Below are 16,628 nucleotides of genomic sequence, written 5' to 3' on the forward strand. Positions count from 1 at the left end.
GGTTGTTTTACACGGCAGTGTGAGCGAGGCCTTAGCTAGAGAATTCAGTTTAAAATATCAATAACTTACATAATCTGTCCACTCCATGTTCCAACCTAACCATTTTCACTGGCCTCATTTTGTCAGATCCTCATAGAATTGTTTCCAAGATGGAGCAACACAAGTTCAGTCTTTTCTCCTCAGGACACAAAACCATTGGAGATCCTCTCTCCAGACCTGCTGAACCAAGACTGCCTCTGGAGCCCAGCTATATAAGCCCCGTACCACTACCTAGGGTGGAGATAAGGTGGGTATCCTCCCACCCGCTCTATGGATGTCCACATAAAAGCCTGCATTTTGTGTGCTGACAACTTGTCGCTTCAGTACTTCCTCATAGGTGTTTAGTTGGGTCAGATCAGTGGACACTTGGAGAGGCTTCCGTCAGGCCACTCTGCCATAAAGGCCCAACTGGTGCAGGGCTGCCGTGACAGTTTACTTTGTGGAACTTTCTCCCATCTCCCTACTGCATCTCTGGAGCTCAGCCACAGTGATCTTGGAGTTCTTATTTACCTTTCTCCCACGATTGCTCAGTTTGGCTGGACGGCCAGGTCTAGTAAGACTTCTGGTGGTCCCAAACTTCTTCCATTTAAGGATTATGGAGGCCACTGTGCTCTTAGGAACCTTGAGTACTGCAGAAATTCTGTTGTAACCTTGGCCAGATCTGTGCCTTGCCACAATTCTGTCTCTGAGCTCCTTGGCCAGTTCCTTTGGCCTCATGATTCTCATTTGGTCTGACATGCACTGTGAGCTGTGAGGTCTTATATAGACAGGTGTGCGCCTGTCCAAATCAAGTCCTATCAATGTAATTACACACAGCTGGACGCCAATGAAGGAGTAGAACCATCTCAAGGAGGATCACAAGGAAATGGACAGAATGGGACTTATATACGAGGGTCTGAGCAAAGGGTCTGAAGACTTATGACCATGTGATATTTCAGTTTTTATTTTTTATTAAATTTGAAAAATGTTCTACATTTGTTTTTTTCAGTCAAGATGGGGTGCAGAATGTACATTAATGAGAAAAAAATGAACTTTTTTGAATTTACCATATGGCTGCAATGAAACAGAGTGAAATTTTTTTTAAGGGGTCTGAATACTTTCTGTACCCACTATAAAATAACAAATCTTGTTTGCAATCATTGGCCCACACTTGTGGGAGTATTCTGTAGTATGGTATCCCACAGAGAATGTTCGTTTTGAAAGGAAACTAAAGGTCTTCTGACAAATTTGTTGGGGTGTACTCATTTATGCTGAGCACTGTATAAATAATTTAGGCCCTAAGTGCATTTGTTACGCTTAGATGCCAACTCAACAGATCTAGATGACCTAAAGAAGTCCCCTTGTAACAGAACTGATGCGAAAATCCTTGTCCCCACCTGTTTGTCTGTACGAGGACATTACTCTCAAAGGTGAACAATGGTAAAGACAATCCTATATACTATTTGAAAAGTAGCCTGAATGACCAAGAAAAAATTGCTATTGTTGAGAAAAGTGTCTCGATTTTAAAAAGGAAACAAAGTGTACAGTCTATGTGACTGCAGAATCGTGTTAGGCCTCTTTCACACTTCCATCTTTTGGCATCCGTCGCAATCCGTTGTTTTGGGCAAAAAAGGGATCCTGCAAATGTGCTCGCAGGATGCGTTTTTTGCCCATAGACTTGTGTTAGCGACGGATGGCCACACGTTGCGTCCGTCGTGCGACGGATCGTGTTTTGGCGGACCGTCGGCACAAAAAAACGTTCAAGGGAACGTTTTTTTGTCCGCCATTTCCAACCGCGCATGCGCGGCCGGAACTCCGCCCCCTCCTCCCCGGACTTCAGAATGGGCAGCGGATGCGTCAAAAAACTGCATCTGCTGCCCACGTCGTGCACAAATTTCACAACGTGCGTCGGTACGTCGGCCCGACGCATTGCGATGGACTCGTACCGACGCAAGTGTGAAAGAGGCCTAAGTGTGGAATGTGCGCATAGTCACGATTTCCCTGTATGAGCATTTCTGCCTCTGTGCTAGTGAGCGGTCACATGACCACATGTACGCAGTCTGCACATTTGTTGTCGCATGCCGACTAGTATCATCCAAATTCTCTCAAGATAATTGAGAAGCTGGAAGAGACTAGTCGGCATGTGATATTACCCGTCGGCATGTGATATTACCCGTCGGCATGTGATAATACCTGCTTGTCACAGAGTATAACCTTCTTAAAACAATGTGTGAATATAAATAAAAATACATTGGGGTCACAAGATTGTCCTTGGCCTCCAAGGAATATGGGTTTACCGTAAAACAAAGGCAAGAGACCCAAATAGGAGACGCAGATAAAGGGTGATGGAGTGGGGGGGGAGGGTGGAAAGCAAATTTGAGAGCCTGTGTGGCAGATTTGTAGATACGGTCGGTATCTTTTCAAGAACTGTGGCTTTATTTCTTTATGGGCTCAATCATATGTCAGTTTTTTGCATAGAAGAAAAACTCATTGTAATTACTGTATTTTTGCTTGATTTTCACGCTTTGGTTTTTTTGGCCATTGTGTTTTTTTCATGTAAGAAATGATGGCATCCAAGCATCTCCAGAATTTAACCTTTTCTTGGCAAGAATGCTGTTGCTCTTATTCGTCTGGACTATTGCAACTCTCTACTAATCAGTCTCCCTCTAACCCGTCCTGAACACATCAGCCAGGATCATATTTTTGTCCAGCTGCTTCACTGATGCCATCACCCTGTGCCAGTAATTGCACTGATTGCCCATCACTTACAGAATCCAAAATAAACTCATTCCACAGTTCTACACCACTCTACATCTCCTCCTTATCTACCACCCTACCCGTCCACTCCACAGTTCTACACCACCCTACATCTCTATCTACCAACCTACCCCTCCTGTCTGTTCCACTTGTGACCTAAAGCTAACAATCTATAATCTGAACCTGGACTTCTCTCGTGCTGCACCAAATTTTTGGAATGCGCTACCCCAATCAAGTTAATTTCCAGTATCCAGTTTCAAGCATGCCGTAAAAACACATTTATTTAAACTGGCCTATCCCCTCTTCTCACTAGTCTCTCTACCACATACTTAAAAGCACCTTGTATCTGTACTTGTACTCACTCTGGCTGTTGACCTTTTCATGCAGCATTATTTGAATGAATCTGTTTATTATACTGATGGCTGGACCTTACACCACAAGGACTTTATTTTTACCTTTTGTGTCCCTCCTACTTCCTCATAGAGTGCAAGCGCACAGGACCCTCACTCCTCTTCGAGTATGGTGAACTTTGTGCTACTCTGTAATGTCTGATATTGTCTGTACAAATACCCTCTGAATTGTAAAGTGCTGACTATAGAAATAAAAATTATTATTGTAATAACGTTCTGCTACATATTACACAGTGAAAAACTATAGCACTAGGAAGCAACAGCGACATATGTCTTTTTTGTGGATTGTTTCACCCTAGGCCGAAAGTGCATGTGCTATGAGCTAGTGAGAGCACAGATTACTATATCAGTTAGGAGCCATCATGTGTAGTTATTATTTACGGTTAGAGTTGCATTGATTACATGGTGCTGTACATGAGGAAGTTACATACAAGATACAAATTACAATGAACAGACTAATAGTGACAAACAGGTGCAGAGGGGAGAGGACCCTGCCCCTGCGGGCTTACAGTCTACAGGATAATGGGGAAGGAGACAGTACGTCGGGGGTTGCAGCCGCTCTGGTGATGGTGAGGCGGCAGAGAAGTCATTGCAGGTGTTAAGCTTTTTGGAAGAGATGGGTTTTCAAGTTCCGTCTGAAAGTTCCGAGTGTGGTGTATAATTGGACTTGTTGGGGCACAGAATTACAGAAGATGGGGGACCCTGGGGAAAAATGTTGGAGGCGATCGGGTGAAGAACGTATGAGTGTGGAGGAAGTCTTCGGAAGACCGGGGATTACGTTTCAGAAGATATTGGGAGATTAGTTCAGAGCTATACGGAGGAGACAGATTATGGATGACTTAGTAGGTCAGTGTCAGCAGTTTGAACTGTATACGTTGTGGAACGGGAAGCCAGTGAAGGTATTTAAGAGGAGAGAAGCAGAGTAGCATGGGGAGAGGTGGATTAGTCGGGCAGAGGAGTCAACGATGGACTTGAGAGGTGCGAGAGTGCTAGCAGGGAGGCCACAGAGGAGGACATTGCAGTAGTCTAGGTGGGAGATGATGAGGGCATGGAGTAACATTTTAGTAGATTCAGGGTTGAGGAAAGGACGGATCCTGGAAATATTTTTGAGTTGGAGGCGGCAAGAGCTTGGATAAACAGTTAGAGTGACCCTCAACCATACATTGTCCTTCAAAGACAGCGGATTTCCAGTACAGGGGAAAGCGTGATTAATTGCAATGGGGTTTAAGTGAGATGGAGGAAAGATGATGTTTTCAGTTTTGTCCACATTGAGTTTTAGAAAGCGAAAGGTGAAGAAGGATATGGCTGATAGACACTTTGTGATTCTGGACAGTAGAGAGGTAACGTCAGGGCCAGAGAGGTAGATTTGAAATTGCATGAGGTTTTCATTTGCTTCATTTTTTTAATCTTGTTTTCACAAACTCAAAAAAAAAATGACTATGGGCAGTAGCATCAAAATCCTGATGTGTGGCCTGCAAATTTCTTGTGTGCCGGCTGTAGAGTGCCTCTATTCCACAGGAGAAGTCTGTTGGCTCATTAATACCTTACATTTGTTAGTGTTACCAGGTATTCAAGCTACAGAAAGAAATGTCATATCTGCGTTTTTTCTCTTGCTTCATAAATTACTGCAAATTTAATTTTTTTGTTCAATTCCAACAGATTTGAAAATTAAATATTCTTGTCCACATATTATAGGCAAAATATATAAAATGTTTACATGGGCTGTCCATACTTCTTCCCTATGTCACTCTGCATTCTCCCATAGTGTGATACATTTCTAAATACAGTAATAAAGAGAAAAGTTCACGGAAACATCTTGGCTGCTCTGCTTGGGAAATAACTAAGCTCTTCTTTTTTTCCACATCATATCCATGAGTATATCTGTCAGTAAAAATGTTCTGGATTACAAATTAAGAAATAAAGTTGGATTAATTTAATCAAAACCCAGATAAAGGCTTGCCACTTGTCATAAATTAAATCTACATTTCATCCTTAGACCCCAATGGCTGCTGGCCTCCGTTGAGTGTTTTCCAGATCCAGGCTAATTTCACTTAAAAAAAAAAAATAATTCTAATTGACTTTTTCATGTGTGTGAATGAACTGATGTATTAAATGCATTTTGCTCAAATTACACTGCCCACTTTTCAAACACCAATACGGTTTCTCCTTTATGTGAATTCTCTAGTTGCAAAATAAGATCTTCCACCTACAAAATATCAAAATGGCTTCTTTTGTGTGTGACTGCTCTTATGCTTAATTAGACTAGATTTATCTGTAAAGCATTTCTCACATACAGAACACGAGTATTGCTTCTCTTCTGTGTGACTTCTCTCATGTTTATCACACCTGGATTTAGTTGGAAAACATTTCCCACAAATGGAACATGAATACGGCTTCTCTCCGGAGTGAGTTCTCTCATGTTTTACAAGAGTTGTTCTATCTTTAAAGCACTTGTCACATATTGAACATGGAAATGGCCTCTCCCCTGTGTGAATTCTCTCATGTGTTACAAGACATGATTTATTTGTAAAGCACCTCCCACATGTTGAACACGAATATGGTTTCTCTCCTGTGTGACCTCGCATATGTTTAACATGACTAGATTTATCTGTAAAGCACCTCCCACATTCTGAACATGAATATGGCTTCTCTCCTGTGTGAATTCTTTTATGTTTAACGAGGCTTGATTTATTTGAAAAGCATTTCCCACATACTGAACAGGAATGTGGCTTCTCTCCTGTGTGAATTAACCAATGTTTAACAAGACTTGATTTAACTGAAAAGCATTTCCCACATTCTGAACAGGAATACGGCTTCTCTCCTGTGTGTATGCGCTCATGTTTAATAAGTTCTGCTTTTTTCGTAAAATATTTCCCACATTCTGGACATGGAAATAGATTCTGTCCTGTGTGAATTCTCTCATGAACAACAAGACCTGATTTATCTTGAAAACATTTTCCACATTCTGAACATGAATACGGCTTTTCTCCTGTGTGAGTTCGCATATGTCTAATAAGATTTGCTTTTTTTGTAAAACATTTTGAACAGAGTGAACATGAAAAGTTCTTCACCACTGTGTCAGTTTTTCCACTTATTGAATATGAATACGGCACCTCGCCTGTGTGAGTTCTCTCATGGGCATCAAGATTTGATTTATTTGTAAAGCATTTCCCACATTCTGAACATGAATATGGCTTCTCTCCTGTGTGAATTCTCTCATGTTGAGTGAGGCTTGATTTCTTGGTAAAACATTTCCCACATTCTGAACAGGAGAATGGCCTCTCCCCCGTGTGCCTTCTCTCATGTTGAATAAGTGCTGAGTTATAGTCAAAACACTTTCCACATTCTGAACAGGAGTATGGCTTCTTTCCTGTCTGACTTAATACATGTTGATAGATCCCTGGTTTATTAGTTAAGCATTTTTCACATTCTGAAAAGGAGTTCTGCTTCTCCCCGGTGTTAATTCTTCTGTGTGAACAAAGATCTGAGCTTTTTGTAAACTGTTTTCCATATTTTCCAAATTGAAACAATTTACCGTCTTCCTGATCTGTACTTGTCATAAAAAACTTTGATTGGTCACAAGTAGTATCCTCAAGATAAGGTGGACTATAAGAGAGATCTGTACTGTGGAGTCCTGGAGGTACAGTGAGGGTGATAAAGCTTTCTTCTTCGGAGGAGTGATGAGCGATATCTTCATCTTCTACTTTACAATTTAGTGATAATATGATGTTTTTACTGGAATTTTCTGAAACGATTAATGATGGAATTTTTTTTAACCACGATGTGAATACATAAAACATTCCCAAATACGCGCAGATTTAAAACAATTTGGCTATTACTCAATACATTTGTGATAACTTCCTCTTGTGGATTTTGTCATTATTTTTCTGAATCACATGCAGTTTTTTTTTTTAGCCAAAGCCAGAAGTAAATCCAGCAGGAAGAAGTACGAGCCATACTCTTATATTTCTCTTTTCTTTTGAATACACATCTGGCCAAGAGTAAATTCACAAGGAATAGCAAATAAAATCAAAGTGTATCAGAAATTACATGTGTAATTCGAGCCTTAGGACATGTTCACATAGAGATTATTTTTAAATCGATTTTTCCATTGGAAAAATCCACATCAAATAATGCTTATAAAAAGTTTTTTTTTAGCATGTTTTTTTTTTAAATATGGGGTGTTTTTTTTCTGCATCAATTGTTTCAGTGATTTGCATACGTGTTATCGTGCCAACTAAATGGGCACAACCTCGCTCAATGCAAGTCTAGTCAGAATGTGGATGTAAATTTGCAAATCACATACTTGTCACAGTGCTGGCACCAGAGAATCTTCAAACGTACATTGTGCATGATGTGAGGTTTAACAAGCCTGCAGTTATATAGAGTGACTGCAGACTTGCAGCCTGGGCAGCACGGTGGTGCAGTGGTTAGGGTTGTAGTATGTATTGGGAAGCACAGTGGCTCAGTGATTAGCACTGTTTCTTTGGGTTCAGATCCCACCAACGACAACATCTGCAAGGAGTTTGTATGTTCTCCCCGTGTTTGCATGGATTTCCTCACACTCCAAAGACATACTGATAGGGAATTTAGATTAAACCCCCATTGGGGTCAGTGATGACCATGATGATGGATATAAAGCGCTGAGGAATATAATGGCGCTATATCAGCAAATCATAATAATAATATAGAGAAACAACCAGTTTAAGAAAGCTGTGAATTCCCGTTCTTCAGTCTTACATACCTGAAGCAAAATCTATGGGAATTTCCTGTCCCACGTCACTCGCACTCGGTGGATCACTCCTCATCATTGTCTCTTCTTGTTCTGCTTTAACCTCCACTTTTATATTACTCCGATCTTCCCCCTGATGTGACATATGCAAATTAACGGGAAAATCCAATGGATTAATGTAAGAAATCAACACAATTCTATCACAACATCTCTGAGTGCAGGGAAAATGTCCGCACGTCCCTCTATAGATTTGGCACAAAGCTCAGCATCATCTACCTGATGAGTCTCCGGGACGTTGTGACTTCCCTCTGGGCGGTCCGGGGAACACAGAGGACGGGGACATCTCTCTGGGGGGTCTCTTTCATCTGTAGGAGACACAGAGCAGGTAGTTTGCATGTGATGATAGGATGATGGGAGTTGTATCTAGAGGACGCTCTTTTACAACCAGTGATGGTCTCCCCTCCACCCCATTCAGATGTCTGTTTTTTCATCGGCGTGCGATGCGTGATTTTCACAGATAGCATTTGTACCTACAATAGTATTTGGGTCATTCACCTATCTGTGATTTTTCACGGTCCTGGCAGTCGGCACAAAATCGTGGAGACAGGTCTGATTTTCATATGAATGTCAGATCAAAATTAGCAACGCAAGTCTGGGTGTGTGAAAAAAAAAAAAAATCGGACAGCACTTGTACGGTCCAATTTTCACCAAGTCGGTGACTAAACTTTTTTTCTCGCACATGAGAAACTCGGACCAAACTTGCACAGTTTTTCTCATGTGAAAAAAAATGAGGTCTTACACGGCTGATCGTCCTCCATCTCTTCCTCATCTACAACCTCAACCTTAATATCCAACAGATCTTCATCCTAAACAGAGGAAAAAAAAAGGTAGAATTAACTTTGGTTCCATCTCTTTATGGTCGTAGGTCGGTGATGAGACTTTAGTGTCATCTACCTGATGATTCTCCGGGACGTTGTGATTCTCCTCTGGACGGTCCTGGGAACATCTCTCTGGTGGGTTTCTCCTCCTGGATCCATCTGTGGGAGACACAATCGGTGAATGTTATGGTAAAGTGGGCAGACATAGTAAGAAACAGATGATTACACTTGACGATAATGGTTTTCCATGAGCCCATGACAAAATCACAAAGACTCCCTCCTTTGTAACAAGACTCTTAGACACATTACTATATTTTAGTATCGGCTGCTCCGTCCTCGTCAGCTTACACTAATCTACTGAAGAATATGTAAACCGGAGACATTTTCTGAGGCCGCTCACCTCTGAGGCATCTTCTGGCAGAGGGTACAACAGGTTTTAGTGACATAAATCCAAAACCAATCACTTAATATCCTTATTTTTTATAGGGCGACACTAAAATGGGAACCGGCATCACTGTAGGGTTATGAGTAGACCGTGACTTGCCACCATCAAAGTAGCTTTATGACCGACATCAACCTTAAGAACCGGACTTTTTTAGCCACAAAGCAGGACCAGGTAGCCACGATTTCAGGAAAGATTTCACTCTGATGTAAAATTTGTTTTGATGAGTCTCTCACTCACTGCTATATATGTTGGAACAGTCGGATAAAGTTGGGGTCATCTCGGGGAGGACATTGTGCAGAATCGTTGCAATGACAAAATTTGCGGATGGCCTCTAAGCAATGCGGAATACTGAAGGGTTATATAAAATGTCAACACTCCAATATTGCCGAAGTTCTGGCTTCTTCAGTATCCCCATGTGAAGGACAAAGCCCCAGAACGTCATCACATCTAATGTGTTTACAGGGGTGCAGTTAGAAAACGATGAAGGGCGGTTTTGGGTCAAAAATTGCTAAGCGTATACATTTATCCTCAGAGAAAAAGACTTTTTGAAAAAGTAGATTTCAGTGAGGCCGGTGGTGTCAAATTGGATTCCTGATTGTGCCACAAAATTAGGAATCTGAGGCTCATAATCTTCGGGGGGAGAGGTCCATACAGGGTCAGTAATGGTGGGCGCTGGCTCATATCCTGTGCTGTGGCGGATCATTATCGCTGGAGGAAGAAGAGGATGAAAAATAAATGAGGAAAGGAAGGCGTATGCCTCCTCCGCCGAGTACCGGGTTTGGGAAAAGCAGGACATTTTATTTTTCACGTGGGTAGTGTGTGTCACTTGTGTTTTTGATGCGTATGTTGCATAGCCAAATTTTATTTAGGGGTGTGCTTCATGTAAACTTTCTTTTATTAAATTTAGAAGACAGAAAAGAAAAAAAAAAGAATAGAATAGAAGAAAAGAATCTAGAAATAAAAAATTAAAAAGGAGAATATAAAAATTTGGATAAAAAAAAACCTTACTAAATGGACGACAGTAAAAACAATTACTGAGCTGTAGGACGGAAGCATGGAGGTGGTGAGAAAGAAAAACTGCCAAAAATCGAGAGATCAAGTACTGATCAGCGCTTGGTGGAAGAATGGGGTTGAGGAAGGGGAGAGGGAAGGATTGGGCTGGATTAGAAAAAAAGCAGGGACAGGAACTGATCAGGAAGGTCTTCGGACCTTCTGCTCTTCAGTCAGCATGGGCTAAAATAGTCTGTGGCACCACAAGGCCCAGCAGTTCGGCACAAGGATGACACAGTGACCGCTGGAAGGAGGTGGTCACTAAGAGGTCAGACAACGCCATCGTCCGTGTACACTAATCAGTGTCGGGGCTGCTGACGCTGCGGTCTCCTGGCTCCAGCTTGTGATCAGTGCTGTTATAGAACGGATCATACCTGGATCTCAGAACTGAATAGCCAATCACAGCGATCAGAGTTTTGGGGGGCAGCGGCGAATCTCTATGCCCTGTTGTAAGGTACAGCAGCACCGTGCCCCGATCACAATGTCTGTAGACACGGTGACCGGAGGTTACAATGACATAACTTTATGTCAAAGGTTGTGAAGAGGTTAAGGTTTCCCAACGAATACCGCTGATTAAAGGGAAGCTGTCACTTGATTCAAGCTGCCCAGACCACGAGAAGCAGGAATCAGAGGTCGTCGTCACACCTGCAGCCAGGTAGGTTTATGTCTGAAAAGCCGGCTGAGGACTATACTGATAGACGTACAGGAGCTGCCACCTCCGCTGGATTCTACCTGCTCCGCTGCAGGTGATTGACAGGTCTCTCCCTACATACACCCACAGGAGAGACCGGTCACTAGAGCCGTGCAGACCGCCACGGGCAGCACCGGAGGAGTCTCCTCTCTACTGTTGGCCACTGGCTCCGACTGCAACCGTACACATTGTGTCTTCAGAGAGGAAGAGGACGAGAACTCCACCTACAGAAAGCAGCGATCCTACAAGTCCATATCGACCCTGTAACGAGCCTTGCCATGTGACTTAGGATAAAATGTAATTATGTTGTCAGGCTCTAATTCATGGTACAAGTGGTTTGGACAGCAAGATTTGATTGACAGGTTCCCTTTACAGTCTACATCACTATGGCCGTACAGTGACACATGCGGCCGATAACATCACCAGTGTAACACAGACCGCACAGGATATTACTTTTGTGGGACGTCTCTGCGGTATACAGCACAGTCTACTGAGCCAGCTAGATGGATGAGAAAATCTGTCGAGTGAATGGCGCCCTATAAAATGTTTACTAGGGGCCTAAACAGGGAGTCCCCACATCACATATCATTACTCACATCTGTGCTCACGGCAGCGGGCAACAAGGCTCATATATACGTCTCTCCTCTCACCTGGTGACGTGCGGGGCTGGGCGTCCTCCATCATGACGTCCTCATACAGATCCTTGTGTCCTTCTAGATACTCCCACTCCTCCATGGAGAAATAGATGGCGACGTCCTGACACCTTATAGGAACCTGACAGACAATGATAGTTTCATTACCCAGAATCCTCCAGCGTCGTGGTCCTGTATAATGTCCCAGCAGTCACCTCTCCGGTCAGCAGCTCAATCATCTTGTTAATCAGTTCCAGGATCCTCTTCTTCTTGCTCCTCTCATGTATCGGGGAGTGCGGGGGAGGATCTGTGATGAGGCCCCACCCTCCTGACTCATGGCTGCTGGGAGTCACACAGTCACCTGACGTCTTCTTTACCAGAGTGTAATCCTGTGTGACCAAGAGAGAGCATGAAAGTTTCAGTGCTCGTACAGTAAAGAATCGCTGCTTACATTAGTGCAGAAACCTCTGACGTGGAGGATGGCCCCTTGCTATAGATTAGTAAAGCTACCACAACCATTGGCCGTCCCCTCGCCTCCGAGCCGCACTCCCGCATCCGATGCTCTTGGTTCCTGCCTCGCCGTCTCTTCTTCGTGTCGGCACCACAACATTACCTCTGGCACAGTGATCACGATGATACGACCAGAATGGTGACGGATCTTCACACCATCTGCTGCTCCACACTTTTACCTTTCCTACAAGGCTCCGGAGCCTTTTTACAGGACATCGGATCGTTCCTATTACTTCCTCTTATGAATTTTACCTTTCCTACAAGGCTCCGGAGCCTTTTTACAGGACATCGGATCGTTCCTATTACTTCCTCTTATGGATTTTACCTTTCCTACAAGGCTCCGGAGCCTTTTTACAGGACATTGGATCGTTCCTATTACTTCCTCTTATGGATTTTACCTTTCCTACAAGGCTCCGGAGCCTTTTTACAGGACATCGGATCGTTCCTATTACTTCCTCTTATGAATTTTACCTTTCCTACAAGGCTCCGGAGCCTTTTTACAGGACATCGGATCGTTCCTATTACTTCCTCTTATGGATTTTACCTTTCCTACAAGGCTCCGGAGCCTTTTTACAGGACATTGGATCGTTCCTATTACTTCCTCTTATGAATTTTACCTTTCCTACAAGGCTCCGGAGCCTTTTTACAGGACATCGGATCGTTCCTATTACTTCCTCTTATGGATTTTACCTTTCCTACAAGGCTCCGGAGCCTTTTTACAGGACATTGGATCGTTCCTATTACTTCCTCTTATGGATTTTACCTTTCCTACAAGGCTCCGGAGCCTTTTTACAGGACATCGGATCGTTCCTATTACTTCCTCTTGTGGATTTTACCTTTCCGATGTTTCGGATGATAAATAATCCCTTGAAGGTACGGACAGAAGTTTACCTCTCCGGTCAGCAGGTAGAGGATTTCCAAGGTGAAGCTTAATATTTTCCTGGTGAGGTTATTCTGGTCCGTGTCCATCCTAGGTCGCTCAGGACTCTTATGTGCGGCACGTTCTCCAGGATTTCTCAGGATACATGTGACGCGTAAAATTCACTACAAGGTATTAAATGGTGAAACAAACGGTCATGGTGGAGTTGTGAAGTTGAGACGTAGTTTCACTTCACACAAAAAACATTACCGGCCATCGCTCATCACCTGGACAAATACAATCAATATTCATTGGATTTACATGAATTTTTTACATTTCCTTTTGACACACAGTTACTTTATGTTTAGTCAGAGATTCTTCCTACAGAGGAGCGGAGTGTCGACGGGCGCCACATTTTCTCGATCCTTGGTTGTGTCACAGTGGAAGGAGCGGATTATTTTTAATGTTAATAACCGTTTTTGCAGCTCCATTAATTGGTGCGGCAGATACATAGACGACCTGCTCTTCATCTGGAGCAGACATGTATTTGCCGTATTGTCTTTTCTATCATATCTGAATAATGATGAGTGTAATCTAAAGTTCACCAGCAAATATCATCAGCACACCATCACATTTTGGGATATAGAACCTCAAATGTGTCATCATTCACCCATTACTAGTAAAGCTATTGGAAAGTCGACATCAGGACCCACCATCCTGAAAGCACAGGGCTTCCACCCCCACAAAACGTTAAATGGAACCTGTCACCCCCACAATCGAAGGTGAGCTAAGCCCACCAGCATCAGGGGCTTATCTCCAGCACTCTGTAATGCATTCTGTAATGCTGTAGATAAGCCCCCGATATTACCTGAAAGATGAGAAAAAGAGGTTAGATTATACTCACCCAGGGGCGGTCCCGCTGCTGTCCGGTCCAATGGGCGTCGCGGTCCGGTGCCTCCCATCTTCATAGGATGACGTCCTTTTCTTGTCTTCAAGCTGCGGCTCCATCGCAGGCGTACTTTGTCCTGTTGAGGGCAGAGCAAAGTACTGCAGTGCGCAGGCACCAGGCCTCTCTGACCTTTCCCAGCACCTGCGCACTGCAGTACTTTGTTCTGCCCTCAACAGGGAGATAAAGTACGCCTGCGCCGGAGCCGCATCATGAAGACAAGAAGAGGACGTCATCGTAAGAACATGGGAGGCCCCGGACCGCGACGCCCATCAGACAGAACCGGACCAGGACCTCCCCTGGGTGAGTATAATCTAACCTCTTTTTCTCATCTTTCAGGATACATCGGGGCTTATCTACAGCATTACAGAATGCATTACACAATGCTGGAGATAAGCCCCTGTGTTGTGAATTCCGCTCTTGGGCTCCCTCCGGTGGTTGTAAGTGGCACTTTTGTGAGTTCTGCTCTTGGGCTCCCTCTTGTGGTTTCTAGTGGTATGGCTGCTCCTTGGAGTTAGCTGTCATCAGCTGCCTCCACTTATCTTCTCTTCTGCTCGGCTATTTATGCCTGGCTCTGTCTTCAGCCAGTGCCACTTGTAAATGGTTTCTGGTTGGATTCACATCTCTTTGGAGTTCCCTGTTATCCTGACCAGTTCAGCTAAGCTAAGTTTTTGCTTGCTCTTTTCTGTCCATAGATTGTGGACTTATCCATTCTGTGCTTTCTATGTTTGTCCAGCTTATCAGTGTGAATTTATTCTGTCTTGCTGGAAGCTCTGGGAGGCAGATTTGCCCTCCACACCTTTAGTCAGGTGTGGAGTTTTTTTTTGTAAACTCTGCGTGGATTTTTGTAGTGTTTTATACCGACCGCACAGTATTCCATCCTGTCCTATCTATTTAGCTAGACTGGCCTCCTGTGCTCATCCTGGTTTCATTCTGTGCATGTCTTTTCCCTCTCCACTCACAGTCATTATTTGTGGGGGCTAATCTATCCTTTGGGGATTTTCTCTGAGGCAAGATAGTTTTCCTGCTTCTTTCTTTAGGGGTAGTTAGCTCTTAGGCTGTGACGAGATGCCTAGGGAGAGTTAGGAGCATCCCACGGCTACTTCTAGTGTTGTGTTGAGCTTAGGGACTGCGGTCAGTACAGTTACCACTTCCTTCAGAGCTCGTTCCATGTTGCTCCTAGACCACCGTATCATAACACCCCTGATGCCGGTGGGCTTAGCTCACCTTCGATTTTGGGGGTGACAGGTTCCCTTTAAAGCTATTCCCCTAGGGAGCTCACGAGAGCGAAATAAAAATGTAGCAATGATCCCAACAAGAATCCACTCTAATACACCACAGACACCATAGAAATACAGGACGCCCTCACTGGTCTCAGCAGCGAGACCTCACATTGCTGCATATGAAACCAGACGTGATAAAAAAGAGACAAAATGCTAAGAAATAAAAACAGAATAACAACGAGCCCGAGCCCTATAAAGCCTCATGTTTTTCTTACAATTCATTTTTTACAGACATTTCTACCAATATAAACCAAAATCTCCACATTGTGAGATGACGAGAAGAAGGACACAATCCTGAAAGGATAGTTATCAGAAAAGCAGCGATCTTGGGAAATGTCTCATCACCCAGTCTGTACAAGCCTTAAAACAAGACTAAGTGATCAAATACCTGGCTGTCACTGAACGGCTTCTACATGCGCGGACAGAAAACATTTTTTATTTTTTATTTCCTCTTCTTCTTCACGGTCTGTACAATCCATAAAACATGATCAATCAAATACTATTAATGAAGGGCGTAATGAGAATCTCCATAACATTGTGCATTCGCTATATTACATGTATCTGACATGTTATTCCAGTCTATAATAAAGACACCACTATGATTGACACCACTAAATACAAGACCCCACGTGTGCGAGAAGATGATAGCGAGTGATAGGGAGGCTTCTGGATTCACCACTCAACTTCACAACGTCCCTGGGGGGTTAAATGTAAGGCAGGAAATGTTTATAGAATTGTTCTTTATTGTCCTGTTTATTAGTTTACTACTCTCAATATGTGTGTGTATATATATTACAAGACACACTTTTCTCCCCCATTAATTCTCAATGGGGCTGTTGAGCGCACACTGCCACTCCATTCATTCTCAATGGGGCTGTCGAGCGCACACCGCCGCTCCATTCATTCTCAATAGGGCTGTTGAGCGCACACCGCCGCTCCATTCATTCTCAATGGGGCTGTCGAGCGCACACTGCCACTCCATTCTCAATGGGGCTGTCGAGCGCACACTGCCACTCCATTCATTCTCAATGGGGCTGTCGAGCACACTGCCACTCCATTCATTCTCAATGGGGCTGTCGAGCGCACACTGCCACTCCATTCATTCTCACTGGGGCTGTCGAGCGCACACTGCCACTCCATTCATTCTCAATGGGGCTGTCGAGCGCACACTGCCACTCCATTCATTCTCAATGGGGCTGTCGAGCGCACACTGCCACTCCATTCATTCTCAATGGGGCTGTCGAGCGCACACCCCCACTCCATTCATTCTCAATAGGGCTGTCGAGTGCACACCGCCACTCCATTCATTCTCAATGGGGCTGTCGAGCGCACACTGCCACTCCATTCATTCTCACTGGGGCTGTCGAGCGCACACTGCCGCTCCATTCATTCTCAATGGGGCTGTCGAGCGCACACT

The 16,628-nt window shown here is 43.8% G+C and overlaps 1 protein-coding gene across 1 annotated transcript in view; it reads right to left on the reverse strand.

Moving 5' to 3' along the window:
- Positions 1 to 971: 971 nt before the first annotated feature.
- LOC138643501 (zinc finger protein 850-like) overlaps positions 972 to 16,628 on the reverse strand; it is a 49,730-nt gene continuing 34,073 nt past the window's right edge. The window contains exons 9-16 of the mRNA XM_069732400.1: positions 13,015 to 13,161; positions 11,829 to 12,002; positions 11,632 to 11,755; positions 8,872 to 8,954; positions 8,717 to 8,783; positions 8,194 to 8,282; positions 7,930 to 8,050; positions 972 to 6,930 (exon numbers count right to left, since the gene is read on the reverse strand). Coding sequence (XP_069588501.1) covers positions 5,402 to 6,930; positions 7,930 to 8,050; positions 8,194 to 8,282; positions 8,717 to 8,783; positions 8,872 to 8,954; positions 11,632 to 11,755; positions 11,829 to 12,002; positions 13,015 to 13,161 — 2,334 coding nt within the window. The 3' untranslated portion in view covers positions 972 to 5,401. The remainder of the gene's footprint in view (positions 6,931 to 7,929; positions 8,051 to 8,193; positions 8,283 to 8,716; positions 8,784 to 8,871; positions 8,955 to 11,631; positions 11,756 to 11,828; positions 12,003 to 13,014; positions 13,162 to 16,628) is intronic.

This window comes from Ranitomeya imitator, chromosome 6 (genome assembly GCF_032444005.1).
Source record: "Ranitomeya imitator isolate aRanImi1 chromosome 6, aRanImi1.pri, whole genome shotgun sequence".
Taxonomy (NCBI): Eukaryota; Metazoa; Chordata; class Amphibia; order Anura; family Dendrobatidae; genus Ranitomeya; species Ranitomeya imitator.